The 17713-nt window shown below is 39.6% G+C and overlaps 3 protein-coding genes across 6 annotated transcripts in view; all 3 read right to left on the reverse strand.

Moving 5' to 3' along the window:
* LOC110490041 (N-chimaerin) overlaps window positions 1-4194 on the reverse strand; it is a 69470-nt gene extending 65276 nt beyond the window's left edge. For 2 of the 3 annotated variants that reach the window (XR_002468646.3, XM_021563139.3), the window contains exons 1-4: window positions 4112-4194; window positions 3715-3789; window positions 1927-1965; window positions 1782-1837 (exon numbers count right to left, since the gene is read on the reverse strand). Coding sequence is in view for 2 of the 3 variants with exons in the window: in XM_021563139.3 (XP_021418814.1) it covers window positions 1782-1837; window positions 1927-1965; window positions 3715-3733 (114 nt within the window). In the remaining variant the exon portion in view is untranslated. The remainder of the gene's footprint in view (window positions 1-1781; window positions 1838-1926; window positions 1966-3714; window positions 3790-4111) is intronic. The other variant, XM_021563141.3, reaches the window with a different exon arrangement.
* Window positions 4195-6288: 2094 nt separating this feature from the next.
* Window positions 6289-8684, reverse strand: LOC110490042 (ATP synthase F(0) complex subunit C1, mitochondrial). 2 transcript variants are annotated; one of them, XM_021563142.3, is made up of 4 exons: window positions 8580-8684; window positions 7518-7590; window positions 7008-7193; window positions 6289-6827 (listed from the first exon to the last, which is right to left on the reverse strand). In XM_021563142.3, exons 1-4 carry the CDS (start codon window positions 8611-8613, stop codon window positions 6713-6715), a joined length of 408 nt encoding a protein of 135 aa, XP_021418817.1. In that variant the 5' UTR covers window positions 8614-8684; the 3' UTR covers window positions 6289-6712. The 2 variants fall into 2 exon arrangements, with proteins under 2 accessions (XP_021418817.1, XP_090056150.1); XM_090200024.1 differs by having other exon boundaries at window positions 7008-7174; window positions 8580-8683.
* A 6597-nt stretch (window positions 8685-15281) lies between these two features.
* Window positions 15282-17713, reverse strand: part of LOC110490043 (zinc finger CCCH domain-containing protein 15) — a 28272-nt gene continuing 25840 nt past the window's right edge. Inside the window, exons 8-10 of the mRNA XM_021563143.3 lie at window positions 17349-17450; window positions 17058-17190; window positions 15282-15542 (exon numbers count right to left, since the gene is read on the reverse strand). Of these exons, the coding sequence (XP_021418818.1) occupies window positions 15370-15542; window positions 17058-17190; window positions 17349-17450 (408 nt within the window). The 3' untranslated portion in view covers window positions 15282-15369. The remainder of the gene's footprint in view (window positions 15543-17057; window positions 17191-17348; window positions 17451-17713) is intronic.

The raw sequence follows: 17713 nt of genomic DNA on the forward strand, positions 1-17713 counted from the left end.
ACACAATCTTAAAAATGTTTGGTTATGGAAAATACTGTATTTCACAGCGGTTTAGATGTACAATGGCCGCTTGTTTTGTCACACAAATTGAAAATAGGAGAACTATTCGAATTTTAGCAACCAGGAAATGGTGGAGCAATTTCTGCATATTGCACCTTTAAAATACCATTATAGACAGTATTGTAAAAAACTATACTGGTATGTGAATCCATACAGATATAACTTTAAATACGCCAAGCCCTAATCTCCTCCTAGAACATTTGAGCATCTGCCACAATTACATACAATTTAGTTCTGCGATTCTGAAACTTCCTAAATATGAGCTATAACTAAGTCACTCTGGATAAGAGTCTGCTAAATGACAAACGTAAAAACACTCAAACAGTTTATTAGGTACAACACCCAGGTCATGAAAATGGATCGCTCCTACAGACAGTGAGTCACGTGGCTGTGGCTTGCTATATAAAGTAGGCAGACAAGCATCCAGTTACTGTTTGATTGAACATTAGAATGGGCAAAACTAGTGACCTAAGCAACTTTGAGCGTGGTATGATCGTCGCTGCCGGCCAAACTGCCACCCTCCCGAGTTTTTCTAGCATGACAGTGTCTATCTCGGACCTCCATAATCAACTGGCGGACTCTGGACCGGATCCATAACGGGGTCAATACGTACGCGTTTACCTGGTATCATATAAACAACCAAAAGGTGTGGAAGAACCCATAGAATTACAGAAAATTAGCTTTAAAAAACAGCAACAAAAAATCTCTGCCCCATGCAAAATGTGTCGAATTGCACGAAATTAGGTTAAAATTGCAACATTTTACCTTCCCCAACAAGAGGGGTGTGAACAGTGTTCCACTCCTATTAGCTAAAAATAAGAAGCAGCAGCATGACAGCATGTTCAGTTTATTTGAGTAGCCAGCGCACTCCCCAGACCTCAACCCAATAGAGCATCTTTGGGATGAGATGGAACGGGTTGTTCGCTGCATGAATGTACTGGCATCCATTCTGCAGCAACTGCATGATGCCATTGTGTCAGCATGGACCAACATCCCTGTGAAATGTTTCCGACACCTAGTTTAATACACTGAAGAACTCAGGCTGTTCTGGAGACAAAGGGTGGGGGTCCGACCCAGTACTAGGTGGGTGTACCTGCTAACTGGCCGGTGAGTGTAGTTTACTACATTAACACGTCTCCGCCTGAAAATCGTCCCACTCCTAAAAATTATGCAAAATGTAGCTCAAGTCAAGTACCCAATCTATTCTACTTCTCTCCAACTCTGGATCTCTTTCAATTTACCCCTAGCCTATTGGCTGATATGTAGCCCAATAATAGCCTACCGGTAGCCTAACATGAAAAATTTGCCATGTGAGAATATCATTTAACCTATTTATTTGGCTGTTGTGCATTTTGATATTGCCTAGGGTGGCAAAATTGCTGGGACCAGGGCTCCCAAGTTAGCTAAGCCTAAAATAACATTTTGGAACTGCTGTTGGGTGGGACCAGTTGTTGCAGGAGCAGGTGGGAGTTCACCAAAAAAACAGGAGGAAGTGGTGGGTGCGGTATAAAAAAGCTGCGGGAGCAGGATGAAGAAATGAGTCCTGTGCAGACCTATATTGTCACAGTTCATCAAGTGTTGCAGTAAATTGTTTTCAGTTCATATAAAATTGTCATATTGGAAGCATTTTGTTTAATAATATTATATTAAGGTTGAGAATCTATTACAAATAGAATAGAGAATAGAGAATAGAGACAAATTTCAGCTATCTGTTTGCTTACCTCACAGGTGCAGGTCAATCGCCGTGGATGTGGTGCCTCCTGCTGGAGCTGATACACTGGTGCAAAAACAGAACACAGTCAGTAAAACATCATGATTACAGTGCTCCCTACAATATTTTAATCATTAGAATACATTTATACTCACGGTAAGATTTCCACACTGGTGGTCTGTATTCATCATGGTCTGAGGAAGGAAGAACATACACATATATATATATATATATATTTATTTTTATTTATCAACATTGACAGACTAACAAAAATCTTTGTTTCCTGATTTACAGTGCCTCCAGGTGGCCATTGTATCACACTACACTTAAACTGTGCTGATTAAGCCACCCTGACAAATTTGATTTGCTACATCGACAGCAAGTGAACAGATTCAGTAACACAGACATCATATTTTTTACAAAAAATGTTATTACACTAGCGGGCCTTTAGCACATCTGAATTGCCTTTGAGAATAATATAGGTTACTCATTTTAGGCTACACGCAAGATACTTTGAGACTAGCCTAATCAACAATACCAAACTAATGCAGTGGATTTTATGCACATTCACAATAAATCTAGCATTAATATTAGCTTACACTTATTGTACAAGAGAAGTAAGAGCATGCATACATTAAAACATTTATACATCATGGTGACAAACCAAACTGTTTTATGGGGGCATGGAATTGACTTTTCATATTACACTTTTTTCAGCGCAGCGCATCTCGCTAAAATGGAGGTGCAGCTGGCACCAAGACGCAGTATCTGGCCATGGAGTTATGACATAGCCTACGCACATCCATCCATGTTGGTGGTGAACTGGCAGTAATGCACCATTTTGTTGTCATTTAACTCGTAGAGCAGAGTTCAAGAGACAGTTATGCTCTCCTTTAATGCCTCAGCCACATAGCAGTGTAGGAAGCATAAACATAAAAAAGAGGCAGAACACAAAACTCTTCTAACACGTCTGGCATTGTTGATATGGTCGCTCTGTCTCCACTCATAGCAACACATCCTTACAAAAAATTACCACTGTTCTATACTAAACCGTACCACTACTGTAGCACATGCAGTTTGGGTAAATACCATTGCCTAGGATACCTTCAAAAGATAGCTACTACTTACTACTGCCAAAGATTTGAATTAGGCTACTTCAAGGATGTTCTGACCTTCAAAAAACGAATGCACTACAGACTGCTGCAGACTCTGCTTTTTAACCACAACCCACATCCTGAAAGGACTATGGCATGCATGTTCCAACAGAATACACTGGATCTGTCGGAAGCACAGAGCTTCCCGTTTCATCCCCCACAGCCTGGATGTCAGCTCTATCTTAAACTTGAAATGCAATACATTTCCTGTCCCCTAACTTATTTATGCATTTTCTCTCCCTTTCCCAGTCGGACCAAAAGTGACAGACATGTCAATGCCTACCCCTGTATAACATCCCCCTTTCATTGTTGCTAAATTGCCAATATTTTTTGTTTGATGCAACAACAAAAAAACACGGCAATAGCCTGTAGTCTACTATTCCAGCTCTTGACAAGGGTCCTTTGCCAATCATCACAGACAAGCTGACAAAGTGTGTCATTCAACACCTTGTGATGCCCTCTGGTGATCAAGAGGTTTTGACATGACCTAAAAGGCTGTAACGCTAATAATGACTAGACTAAACTGTTAGTTAGCTAGCCAACATCGTATCTACAAATCTCATGACGCAAAATACGTTGTTTTCATCTCGCGCGAAAGAACTCTATACAGGCCTCCCGACAAGGCCAAAAAAGGTAGCTGGATAGCCAAACACTGACCACATTTTGATGGCATAACATTTGCATATCTGTCAAATGCATTACTTGGAAGATGACGTTAGAGCTGGTATTGGAACTAGAAATGTATCAAACTGACAGAAGCGAACAGTTTGCTAGCTTAACTTAACTTACCATAGACATTTAGAGCCATTCTTGGTGCTTTAACTGATGCGCAATAGATGACAATTTCCACCGCAGTTTAGAAAGCTGATAATGGGAATACAGTGAATACATATTAATTTGCGAGAAAACATATAGCAACAAGAAAATGTTAAACTGTATAAACCGTTTCTACTACAATAACAGAGCCAGGCTAGCTAGCGTTAACTACTTAACGTTAACGCGTTTGCTCACACTGTGAGTCACCGCTACGCTAGAGCCGCCGACTTCATGGCAAAAATAAACAAATACAAAGATCGCGAACAGGCGTAGATGCAAACATTCATTTATCTGCATTGGGGATAAAGCCAATATGTACTCTATCCGATGCATATAGACAATATAGTTGAGCCCAACACATTGTACTTACACCACATCACCGTATCCATCTATAACGAAGTCGCCATCTTGTGATATCACGTGACCATCACACTCAATTTTAGGCCAAAGTGTTACCATGGTTACCATGTGACGCTGCTCAGAATAGGATGGGGCAGGGTTAGTACAATCTGGGATCCTTGGGATGTCCCTACCCATTTTAAATGTCAATTTCGACGGAGTAACGTCAGAGTTGGGAAGTCCCAAGGATCCCGGAAAGCGTGGACCATCAGCAGCAAAACAGTTAATTCCACCATGTGAGAAGGAGAGGATCCATAAGCCTGCAATGCAATGCGGAGGCAAGAGCACTACTTCCTGTGCCACGGGTCATACACACATACACATTGATTTTGTGTTGTAGATATGTGGTAGAGTAGAGGGCTGAGGTGCACACACTTAATATGGCGTGAAATCTGTTGTGTGCATTGTAATGTTTAAAAAAAGTTGTATAACTGCCTTCATTTTGCTGGACCCCAGGAAGATTAACAGAAATGCAAAATACCTATGGAAGGTGTGTGCTACCAACTCGATCTTGTAGGATCATGAGCAGGATAGCCAGATAAAGCCCAGGCCTTGTGCCATAATACCATAATAGCAGTCGTTTTATTACACATGTAGGCTGTAGTTGACAGCTAAGAGCTGAAATACATACAAAGCATATAAGTAATTAAACAAAAACAGTTAAAAATCAGGATGGGAGCCGAAGCAGTTCGTTTTTGGAAGTGTGAATGGGCTGAGCGGTTGAAGAATAATGGTCATAGCCGGGGGGGTCATGATCAGACAGGTCCAAAGCCATTTATCAGCACAGCTCGCCGTCCACTCACATACAGCCAGTTGCATTAATCCCCCCTTCCCTGTCTTACAGCATCCTCCTTTGTGACAAGCCAAAGCCAACAGGTATGCTCCAACAAAGGCTATCCCAGTACTACAAAGCAATGCAAGTGATAATGCGGGTGTAACAGTTGTTAAAGTACTATGTGAATTTAACCAGGTTCATATATTAATATTTTGTGTTGTTTTGTTATGCATGCCTGCATCCTGGGAGAAGGGGAGTGTGTACTTACGTTTTGCCCTGCGTGCTCGTGCTCAAATAATTTTGATGCACTGAGAGAGGTAGCCACGCTTTTTCTGTCTTCAGAAAAATGTGATTATTTTAAGTACAAAGTCATACACAAAGTCATAGTTTTGTTCATGGATAATGATGTATATTTAGAGGTTACTCATAAGTGGATGGTATTGTTAAGATGCACTTGTAATTGTACTTTTTAGGATGATATCAACATTCTGAATTCAACATGTGGTTAATAGCTAGCTACGGTATTAGCAGGCTATTGTATGTGTGAACGATGGCTAGCTCCTCGAATGATCCCAGTCCATCCTATTGTGCATCTGTTGTAGAAAGAGGCGACGATTCTCAGAACATACGTGCTCTACAAATGTTTTATTTCCTTTTGGATGCAGGTATGTGGTTTTATCTATGTAAAATATGTTATGTATAATAAGGAGAGAGTGTATTAATTTTTGTATTCAAAAATAATTTTGATGCACTGAGAGAGAAAGAGGCGACGATTCTCAGAACATACGTGCTCTACCAATGTTTTATTTCCTTTTGGATGCAGGATGCAGAGAGTGAGTTCTGTTTGATTAAAACTACCTGATCTCCAAAGTCCACGTTTATAGTCTCAATCAACCACACACAACACAGAGTTACAGCGGTGCAGTATAGCACCGTCTACACGGGGTCAAATCAAAAGCCCAGGCACTTGTGTCACAGGGAGTAAGCCTAGTGCTCATGTCTCTGCACAGGATCTAACCGCTGTGAGAAATTTACTTACCGCTATTAAAATAGCGCTCAAGAAGTTTATAATCTCAAAATGCAAGTTTGTGATCTACCTCACTACAAAGAGATGCAATCCAGCAGTTGAACTAAATCTCAAATCTAAAATATTTTCCAAGATCGAGAGGAATGTATGGCGTCAGAATACATTTTCCCCTAGATAAAGATCTCATATCAACTTCCCCAATCCTAATGCAAAACTGACCCAAGATCAGCATCTCTGGGCAACTTTAACATACATCAAATGGAAGTTCCAAAAGCCCCAAAAATAAATCTAAAGCAGAAACATGTTGACCATTTATCTTCATGGAACAGCAATAGAGGAAATTGTATTACACCGGTGAAAGTTGATTTATTGCAATTAAGAAACACATGATAACCAAAAGTAGTGTAATTTACTTAAACTCACTTGATTACAACCAACCTGCAGTTAACATAACTATATGCTTTGTTTTGAGCTCAAGGGCACACACTATAGAGAAATACATCTTAATCCAAAATCTGGTGTTCCTTTGAAAGTGTTTTGCAAGGAAATATACAAAATAACTCACATTTTAAATAGTGAAATACATGCAATTCTAATTCTGTAATTGGTAACATCTTTACAATACATGCCTTCTGTTTTGTCATCCTTCAACAAAAACTTGGAAAATGTACAATTTCATGACCAACACGGAACAATTTTGGTTGCTCGAGTAAAATAGGTAGTCACAGCTGTAGTTTCAAAATCATGATCACCATCTGCAGAAGACATATTTACATTGCAAACAGGATCAGGAAAGCAACCATCAAGCAGAACAGACCCATGGCTTCAGAGAGGACAAATCCCAGGATAGCGTAAGAGAAAAGCTGCTGTTTTAGGGAGGGGTTCCTGGGGAGAAAAACAAGTTTGTTAGATCCATGAATCAAAGCTGTGGGAGAGACTTGCAGCCATAGCAATTGTTAACCATTTTCCTAAACATGTCAAAAAAGCATATGAGAAAAATCAGCAAAGATGCACATTGTTGAGGGTATATAGTAAGGCACCATATCTACTAATGGCAATATTTACCTTGCATATCCGATGATAAGGCTGCCGAACACAGTCCCGATTCCAGCACCAGAACCGGCAACTCCAGCTGTGGCAACTCTAGCGCCAATGAACTTGGCTGCTGTGTCAATGTCTCTGCTCACAGCGATAGTCTGGAAACCCCTCAGTGCTACCTGGAAAAAGGTGCTCTGTGGCACAAAGGCAGTACTAACCAGGGAGCAAAAAATATATATATTTTTTTAATTTAAATCATTTTTTAAATTCTTTTTTCAATTTAAATCATATATTTTTTTTGGGGGGGGGGGGGACTAAAATGACCAAATTGACAAACATGTAAGATTAAGACAACATTCAGATCATTGCAGAGGGGTTCAGTATCATTTAGAAGAGAGGCAGAGGGTTGTTTTCTTATGTAACATTTCTATCTGCAATATTTTACCTAAGGAAAAAAATCTTGAAAGGTAGCACCATATAAGTTGTTGTTCCTGGAGGAAAGGGAACTAAAGGGTAAAGGCGCAGGTAGACACTCACCTCTCCTGACATCCGGTTGGTAAAGCACAGACGCAGAGAGGGGTCTGTATAAGGCAGTGGATCCAGAACGGACCTGTACATTGAAAAACAGTAACATTAAATGATGCAACTTCCATAACATCAACTTGATTACAAACGCACCACCTCCCCAAAAAAACATTTGTTAATTGATTCGCAGGGGGACAACAATCACATGTACATCACAACTGACCAACTTTACAAGTCAGATGTGGGCAGTACCACATTGTACATAGCAAGCTACTAGTTACAGAGCTAGTTTTTACTAGTTTTTTTTTAAATAAACATGGTAAGTGAAAAACCTAATGAAATAGCCCCCTCCCTACCCGATCTATAATCCGGCCGCTATATAACTTTGTATGCGTTGTTTGTTGGCAACCTTGTTATTTATGAAGTTTTTGGAACAGATCCTGCTGGAACGATCCACAAATTATACCCACCCCAATGCACATAGCCAAATGAAGCCCTTCGTATTTCAGAAACAGTCTTTGGTACTTATTTCTGCATGACCTTGAATTTACAAAGAAAGCTCATTAGCTAACTAACGAGCGCTGGCATAGCTAAAACTAGCTACCTAGCTTAGGTGACAAGTAAAGTTATTTTCCAAGAGCTGGTTTAAAAAATAAATTAAAAAACACTTCAACCACGTTACTTGCCATTCAGTGTGCACAATTGCGTTACAGCAGTTCCTAAGTCAAAAATAAGTACAAGTTCAGCAGGCCCACGTACCTAATCAACATTATACTATGACAACTTATATGTAACGTTATCATTACTTTCACAACTCGCACAGGCGTACATATTGGTTTAATGTTTTGACTGATCATCAACTAAAGACGAGTCACCTGGTTTTCTCTCTAAAAAAGGTCAATGAGAATTTCTCCCCAAAAAATTAAGAAACAGTGAATCCATAAATTATTATATGTGCAAAACAACTGTCTTCACATAAATTATGTGTCGGTGTGGATCCAAAACGACTTTAGATAGAAGATTGATTGCTAAAATGTTTCCGCGCAGACCTCCATTTGCCTCCCCTTCACTTACCGGCTGGTCGAAGCGCCGAGGAACAACTTCGCATGCCAGAAGCCGTGTTTACTCAGATTCCCGGATGTTGGGATTTACGACATCAGACGTCATTCCCTTACACCTTTATTGGAACATTTGAAAGAAAAAAGTACAATGACAGCCTTTTCAACGTTGTTTCTATCAACCATCTATGTTATATCAATCAAACATCTATTGTATTCGTTTTAATGAAAATGTGACATGTTTTACTCATGCTACTAGTGATAATAAACTCAAACTCAAGGTGGTAGTAGGACAAACTCAAAAGGGGTTCTTTCTACTTGTGTGTGTTCACCAATGATGTTGAAATGCTATTTTCTAATTCTCTGGGAATGTATGTATCAGTTTTACCCCACATATTTGTTTTATTTATTTATTTAACCCAATAATGATTTTTAATTATAGTTTTCCTGCTCTTTAGCCTTTTGTTGTATTCATATATGGCCAGTGCCATCCTTTTCAAATGTTCTCTTGTCTATTAGAATTTGACAAAAATTTATAAAACCATATCATTTATTTATAGAGTTTGGTTTTCACTATCAGATCAGTTGTAACATGATCCATGTCCAGCAGAGGAATCTGTTGTGTAAGGCCTATGTTATGTAGCGGCAGCTAGGCAAGGTATCATTCCTGCTGTACTGACCCAATCCCAATGTGAAACTTCAACCCTAACGCCCTGTGCACTTCAGAGATCTGAGAAGGTTTGACAGGAATATGGCATTAAATCTAACTAGCCTGAAGCCTCAGCCCAGCCTCACATTCAATTCGCGCAGATATGTACAAAATGTATTTCAAAAGATTTTGTGCATTTTTGTGTGGTTCAATTCGTTCGAAAAAACACAAATTGATGTGCTACTTAGTGTATTTTCGAACAAATTGAACCACACAAAAATGCACAAAAACGCACAAAATCTGCTGAAATACATTTTGTACATATATGAATTTAACCAGTAGGCACACAAGCCTTTGCAACAACCATATACGCGATCGCCTGTATTTCATTATTTATTATTTTACGTTATGAATATATAGATATTTTGTATTTTTGAATCCCTATTAAAACATTGTGGTTGTATGCCTATATGTACTGTTTTCGATTTTTCAGAACAGATTTTTCAGTATAGATTGAATGCATTGAATGCAATGCATGACGGCTAATGGTGTTTTATTCGGTTGTAGTTCCATGTATTTCTTAAAAAACAAATGAGTAAACCATTTTGATTGACCAGAATGTAACTGAAAATACAATGGCAGCCTTGCCATTGTCCATCAATACCAAAATATATTTATTTTTCGTATAACATTTGGGGAAACATATGCAGTTATTGTAGTCTTACATTTTGTTGGCCAACCAAGGCTAGGGTGGCTAAGTGTGAATACATGGCTCTGAGTGTAAGCACCTTTTCACTAGAAACTTTCTTGTGTTCAAATTACCGTCAGTGCGAAATTACGTAACAGTTACGTAACTAAGGTGAATAAAGAAAGTTGCATACACAACATAGAATGTGTGGATATGTTTGTTGCATTATTTGCGTATATTTGGATATCATTCTCACTTATTATTTTAGCCACCTATACATTAGGCTATATATTCCCCTTTTTCCTCTTTGCATCTTCAAAGAAATACACATTGCCATTTAATCTGTATTCATATTGTGACTTCTCCTTGGAAGAAGGAGAGAGGCACCCTAGGAGGTACGTAAAGGAGTTGATGAAATCTTGTTAAGACAGACAATCAGGTGAGAGGAGGTCCTAACTAGTCAATGATCTAAATTTATCAAAACATGTAGACACTGTAGACTTTAAGGACAGGAGTTGCACACATGCCATAGAACAACATGAACAAGGAAGTGACAGACTAATAGTGCTTTGTTGGTAAATGGTGACAGACTGACTGATCTGCAAGTAATAATATATATGTATTTGTTATGCAAAGTGATTTGTAGATCAGTCAGTCTGTGTGGAGGAGGATGAAGACCTTTAGTGATCTGCAGGACATAGTAAAACACACATGCTATCAATGACATGCAGCTTTTCTCATAGACGGGGGAGGTTACTATGTGAAGGAATGTGTTAGGATTGGAAGTTCTCTTTTATGTTTCTTTTGAGATGGTATGGCCTCTGAGGACCCCCAAGACCAACTGGATGAGGCTATTAAAAAGGCAGAACGCCTTGCTGAGGAGCTCAACCAAGAGAAGGACCCACAAGCCCAACTGGATGAGGCCATTAATGAGGCAAAAAGACTGGCTGAGGAGCTCAACCCAGAACGGGTAATGTAACAAGTTGTACATTACTGGTAATGCAACCCCTACAGCTCCCATACGTGCATAAATATTCCCAACACAACCCCAGCACTACAGCGTTATGATTTATCATTGCTTTATGTTTGTCAAAGTAGACCCCACATGCCACAAATGTGAATATAAACGTAGACTCCGTGATATGACCTGAACATCATTGATATTGCCCATTGACCATGAGGCACAAGGGTGCACTTGTTAGCATCCTTGTGAACCTCTACACATGTTAGCAGTGTGAGTGAGCCAGAACCTGGGTCTACTGCAGGTGCCTTTCCTCAGCTGACAAATCACTTCACCTTATGTGAAAATAAAAGTATTGCTTGTGCTCCATATGTGCACAAGCAAGCCATGCTTGTGGGAGACTTTTATTAGTGGGCCAGCCATGATAATTGAAATGCACTTTTTAGGAAAAGAAGAAGAAAAAGACAAACAAGCCTCCAGGGATTAGGTTCAGATGGAGACAAAGGGATTAGAGAGGACAGATTGTTTCTCAAACCAGGAAGGCAACTACATCCACTTCTGTTGTTAAGTTTCATCCTGTCTAGGTGTTTAATTGCATTGATCCCTGATCTGACTTCTTCCTTTCAAACATACTGTATCATAGCATATCAAACGTTTGTTGCCGTGCCATAGGCCGGTCTAGTACCATCTACCCACAGCACAAAATGCATTACATGCAGGTCTGATCCCACCTTTCCCTGTCTCTAACTGTTGTCTGTCTCTGATGAAAATACAGTGCCTTGCGAAAGTATTCGGCCCCCTTGAACTTTGCGACTTTTTGCCACATTTCAGGCTTCAAACATAAAGATATAAAACTGTATTTTTTTGTGAAGAATCAACAACAAGTGGGACACAATCATGAAGTGGAAAGACATTTATTGGATATTTCAAACTTTTTTAACAAATCAAAAACTGAAAAATTGGGTGTGCAAAATTATTCAGCCTCCTTAAGTTAATACTTTGTAGCGCCACCTTTTGCTGCGATTACAGCTGTAAGTCGCTTGGGGTATGTCTCTATCAGTTTTGCACATCGAGAGACTGACATTTTTTCCCATTCCTCCTTGCAAAACAGCTCGAGCTCAGTGAGGTTGGATGGAGAGCATTTGTGAACAGCAGTTTTCAGTTCTTTCCACAGATTCTCGATTGGATTCAGGTCTGGACTTTGACTTGGCCATTCTAACACCTGGATATGTTTATTTTTGAACCATTCCATTGTAGATTTTGCTTTATGTTTTGGATCATTGTCTTGTTGGAAGACAAATCTCTGTCCCAGTCTCAGGTCTTTTGCAGACTCCATCAGGTTTTCTTCCAGAATGGTCCTGTATTTGGCTCCATCCATCTTCCCATCAATTTTAACCATCTTCCCTGTCCCTGCTGAAGAAAAGCAGGCCCAAACCATGATGCTGCCACCACCATATTTGACAGTGGGGATGATGTGTTCAGGGTGATGAGCTGTGTTGCTTTTACGCCAAACATAACGTTGTTGATTTCATCTGACCAGAGCACCTTCTTCCACATGTTTGGTGTGTCTCCCAGGTGGCTTGTGGCAAACTTTAAACAACACTTTTTATGGATATCTTTAAGAAATGGCTTTCTTCTTGCCACTCTTCCATAAAGGTCAGATTTGTGCAATATACGACTGATTGTTGTCCTATGGACAGAGTCTCCCACCTCAGCTGTAGATCTCTGCAGTTCATCCAGAGTGATCATGGGCCTCTTGGCTGCATCTCTGATCAGTCTTCTCCTTGTATGAGCTGAAAGTTTAGAGGGACAGCCAGATCTTGGTAGATTTGCAGTGGTCTGATACTCCTTCCATTTCAATATTATCGCTTGCACAGTGCTCCTTGGGATGTTTAAAGCTTGGGAAATCTTTTTGTATCCAAATCCGGCTTTAAACTTCTTCGCAACAGTATCTCGGACCTGCCTGGTGTGTTCCTTGTTCTTCATGATGCTCTCTGCACTTTTAACGGACCTCTGAGACTATCACAGTGCAGGTGCATTTATACGGAGACTTGATTACACACAGGTGGATTGTATTTATCATCATTAGTCATTTAGGTCAACATTGGATCATTCAGAGATCCTCACGGAACTTCTGGAGAGAGTTTGCTGCACTGAAAGTAAAGGGGCTGAATAATTTTGCACGCCCAATTTTTCAGTTTTTGATTTGTTAAAAAAGTTTGAAATATCCAATAAATGTCGTTCCACTTCATGATTGTGTCCCACTTGTTGTTGATTCTTCACAAAAAAATACAGTTTTATATCTTTATGTTTGAAGCCTGAAATGTGGCAAAAGGTCGCAAAGTTCAAGGGGGCCGAATACTTTCGCAAGGCACTGTATGTTGTAATTTTGTATTTCTGTTGATTCCAACATAGCGGAGAAATATTGTTACGTCTGAGCGCCGTCTCAGATTATTGCAATGTTAGGCTTTTTCCGTTACGTTAAAAAAAAATGTGACACAGCGGTTGCATTAAGAACCAGTGTATCTTTTTAATTATATGTAGAACATGTATCTTTAGTCAAAGTTTATGATGAGTATTTCTGTTATCTGGTGTAGCTTTCTATAATTCCTCCGGACATTTTGGAGAATTTTCTGAACATGGCATCAATGTAAACCGAGATTTATGGATATAAAATGCATATTATCGAACAAAACATAAATGTACTGTGTAACATGTCATATGACTGTCATCTGATGAAGATTTTCAAGAGGTTAGTGAATGATTTTTTTTTAAATCCTGCTTTTGTCATTTTATCTTTTGTGGTACAAAATGGCTACGTTTTTTCTTTGTTTTGGTGGTGGTCTAACATAAATATATGCTGTGTTTTCGCCGTAAAACATTTTTAAAAATCTGACACGCTGGGTAGATAAACAAGGTGTTTATCTTTCATTTGAGGTATTGGACTTGTTAATGTGTGGAGGTTAAATATTTCTACGAATATTTTTGCATTCCCTGCGCCACCGTTTCAGCTGAAAGGGGGGGTGTAGTTGCTGTAGGGGAACCCATAGGCTTAACAAGATAAAGCATGGTGGTGGTAGCATCATGCGGTGGGGATGTTTTTCAGTGGCAGGGCCTTGGAGACTAGTCAAGAATGGGTTGAAGATGAACAGAGCAAAGTACAGAGACCATTGATGAAAATATGTTCCAGAGAACTCAGGACCTCAGACTGGGGTGAAGGAGGGAGTGGCTTCGGGACAAATCTCAATGTCCTTGAGTGGCCCAGCCAGAGGCCGAACTTGAACCCGATCGAACATCTCTGGAGACCTGAAAATAGCTGTGCAGCGACACTCTCCATCCAACCTGACAGCTTGAGAGGATCTTCAGAGAATGGGAGAAACTCCTCAAATAAAGGTGTACCAAGCTTGTCGCGTCATACTCAAGACCCGAGGCTGTATCGTTGCAAAAGGTGCTTCAACAAAGTGGTAAAGGGTCTGAATACTTATATAAATGGCATAAGTTAAATACATTTGCTAAAATAAAACAAAAAGTGTATGCTTTGTCATTGAGGGAAAAAAACTATGTAATCCATTTTAGAATAAGGCTGTAACGTAACGGAATGTGGAAAAAGTCAAGGGGTCAGAATACTTTATAAATGTCATGTTCATCCAACCATGTTCAATTTTGCTAATTGTAGGCTGTCTGTAATGCCTCAATATTTCATGTGTGCAAAGTGCAAAATCTTTATTTAGTGTATTATAGGTTAAGCATTAGAATAAGCTGCCTCAATATTTGCATTCCTTGGTGAGATTTTTCTGATTAATTGTCAGTATTGTGGAATAATTCTAATGTTAAGGTAAGATGAATGGATAAAGCTGACCCGAGAGCAATGTTTGCCTTTCTTTCGCTCCTATCAATATCAACACACTTAGCGAACATTCTCTTTGCGTGGTGTTTGGCAAATGCATGTAACATTGTCGGTCTTTGTAGGAAAGACGCATCGTTAAAAACACTCATAAACCTTAAACTCCATCGCTGTCAGGAAACCGGGCCCAGGATGCATTCCTCATGGTCTCTACGTCATGGGTCTTTATTCTGTAAAACTCAATATATGTAGATCCCAAAAGTGTAAAATAATTGCATGAATATGGAATTGCTCTTAATCTGTTATTCAATCAGTTTTTTACACTACAACCCTACGTCCCTGTTGTACCTGCTCAAAAGGAGTTGCACAATCTGTCATGGTATGGTCTAATAATACAAGTCAGGAGGATGTTTATTAGATTGATTTTGGGTTCTATGTACAGGATTCAGGACAGCCAGAAAGAACTGGTGATTTCACATGAACCCGATTCAAGATGTACCCCCTCTCAAATCCTTTTCACTCTTTTCGCAATCAGGACCACTGAGGGGGAAAAGAAACAGCAGCAGCAACAAGATGTGAGCATCAGGATATTTTATTGTGAATCTGTTTTAGACATCTCATATTCATAGTCCATGAGGCACTGTTCTACTAGAAGTCATCATTGTCAGTCATCCAGGTCCAGTGTGTTGAGTTCCTCATCCAGTTCGTCCAGGTCCTCGCCGGTGAAAAGGTTCTCGTCCACAGGCACGGGCTCTGCTTCCTTGTCGTCGAGAGTCTCGTCTTCCCCATCGTGCCCGTTCTCCTCCACACCTCCGCAAGCACCGTTCAGCTGGTCATCTGGGAGATGGTGCAAGGCACAGGTTCAGAACATCACATCTCCTCAGTCAAAGGCATCAGCATCTGTGCTGTGACCCATGAACGGAATTGTAATGGCAGGTGACGTGGCAAGGGAGTCATTCAACTTTGTGCAAGGGGCACCTGGGATTAGAATTTATCTTTTTGGACTTTTAATATAGCCATTGATTCCTGAATAATATAACTTATAAATTCCTCATGGTGGGGTATGACAGTTAATTCAACTGTCATACCCCATCAGAACCCAAAATATAAGCTTGTTTTACTCAATTGTTTATAATTACATTGCTTACAAACACCGTATAGATTAAAGGGGAAATCCTCAGTTGAAACGAAGCGTTCTCCCTGTCCATTTCAGTAAAAAGCTATGGGATTGGGCTGGAATTCACTCAAAATCATACAGCGCTATGGATGCAAGGACTGACCATCCATGATATCAAAATTATAGTTTTAACCAGGGGTTGGAACCGATTCAGGGAACAAAACATTTACAGTGACTTGCGAAAGTATTCGGCCCCCTTGAACTTTGTGACCTTTTGCCACATTTCAGGCTTCAAACATAAAGATATAAAACTGTATTTTTTTGTGAAGAATCAACAACAAGTGGGACACAATCATGAAGTGGAACGACATTTATTGGATATTTCTAACTTTTTTAACAATTCAAAAACTGAAAAATTGGGCGTGCAAAATTATTCAGCCCCTTTACTTTCAGTGCAGCAAACTCTCTCCAGAAGTTCAGTGAGGATCTCTGAATGATCCAATGTTGACCTAAATAACTAATGATCCAAAACATAAAGCAAAATCTACAATGGAATGGTTCAAAAATAAACATATCCAGGTGTTAGAATGGCCAAGTCAAAGTCCAGACCTGAATCCAATCGAGAATCTGTGGAAAGAACTGAAAACTGCTGTTCACAAATGCTCTCCATCCAACCTCACTGAGCTTGAACTGTTTTGCAAGGAGGAATTTCAGTCTCTCGATGTGCAAAACTGATAGAGACATACCCCAAGCGACTTACAGCTGTAATCGCAGCAAAAGGTGGCGCTACAAAGTATTAACTTAAGGGGGCTGAATAATTTTGCACGCCCAATTTTTCAGTTTTTGATTTGTTAAAAATGTTTGAAATATCCAATAAATGTCGTTCCACTTCATGATTGTGTCCCACTTATTGTTGATTCTTCACAAAAAAATACAGTTTTATATCTTTATGTTTGAAGCCTGAAATGTGGCAAAAGGTCGCAAAGTTCAAGGGGGCCGAATACTTTCGCAAGGCACTGTATGTCTGCGAATTTGAGTTTATCAGCTGTTTACAGAAACAAGTCTCTCGGATTGCCCCTTTAAAGGCTGAGGGCCAATTGTGTGATCGAAAGAGGTTTAAAGACAGGTATGTTATGGAAAACACATTGGGATAGAAATAAATGCTTTGAAAAAAAGAGATCAAGGATGATGTGGCTTCCATTAATTTTATTGGCAGAATAATTTCAAACACTCACCATTCGTTTCCTTTGTTGGCTTTGATTTGGCTGTGAATCTGTCGATTGCAGCAACAGTTATTCCGGTGTTGTCAACTTCCTTTGGAATAAACCTGGCTAGATCAACATCCTGGAACTCGTGAACATATTCAACCTGTGGGGGGGGTGCCCAGTATCAATGTCATACATATGTATCACTTCATGATAATTAAATATGGTGTAGCACCTACACACTTTAAGGTACTTCAGTAAAGATTTCCTGAGTATCCCCAGAGATGCATACCTATTGGAAAAAGTGTTTATCAGGCTTACCTCAACGTCATCATTGTCCTCAACATATTTTATGTCATCAGCCTCCTCATCGTCATCATCAGCCAGATCCGGACAGAACTCAAATACTTGACGGCCGCTTACCTACACAACAAAAACAACTCGTGATACGGCAATCAAAATACAGTGCCTTGCGAAAGTATTCGGCCCCCTTGAACTTTGCGACCTTTTGCCACATTTCAGGCTTCAAACATAAAGATATAAAACTGTATTTTTTTGTGAAGAATCAACAACAAGTGGGACACAATCATGAAGTGGAACGACATTTATTGGATATTTCAAACTTTAACAAATCAAAAACTGAAAAATTGGGCGTGCAAAATTATTCAGCCCCCTTAAGTTAATAC

Source organism: Oncorhynchus mykiss, chromosome 15 (genome assembly GCF_057628025.1).
Source record: "Oncorhynchus mykiss isolate SJ-2025 chromosome 15, ASM5762802v1, whole genome shotgun sequence".
In the NCBI taxonomy this organism is placed as follows: Eukaryota; Metazoa; Chordata; class Actinopteri; order Salmoniformes; family Salmonidae; genus Oncorhynchus; species Oncorhynchus mykiss.

Excerpts from the sequence above, each read along its gene's own strand:
- LOC110490042 (XM_021563142.3), bottom strand. The coding sequence starts at position 8,613 with ATGCGAAGTTGTTCCTCGGCGCTTCGACCAGCCG. Across the intron at positions 7,194-7,517 it reads CCAACCGGATGTCAGGAGAG|TACTGCCTTTGTGCCACAGA; the intron begins GTGAGTGTCTAC and ends CTCCCTGGTTAG. Across the intron at positions 6,828-7,007 it reads CTTATCATCGGATATGCAAG|GAACCCCTCCCTAAAACAGC; the intron begins GTAAATATTGCC and ends TTTTCTCCCCAG.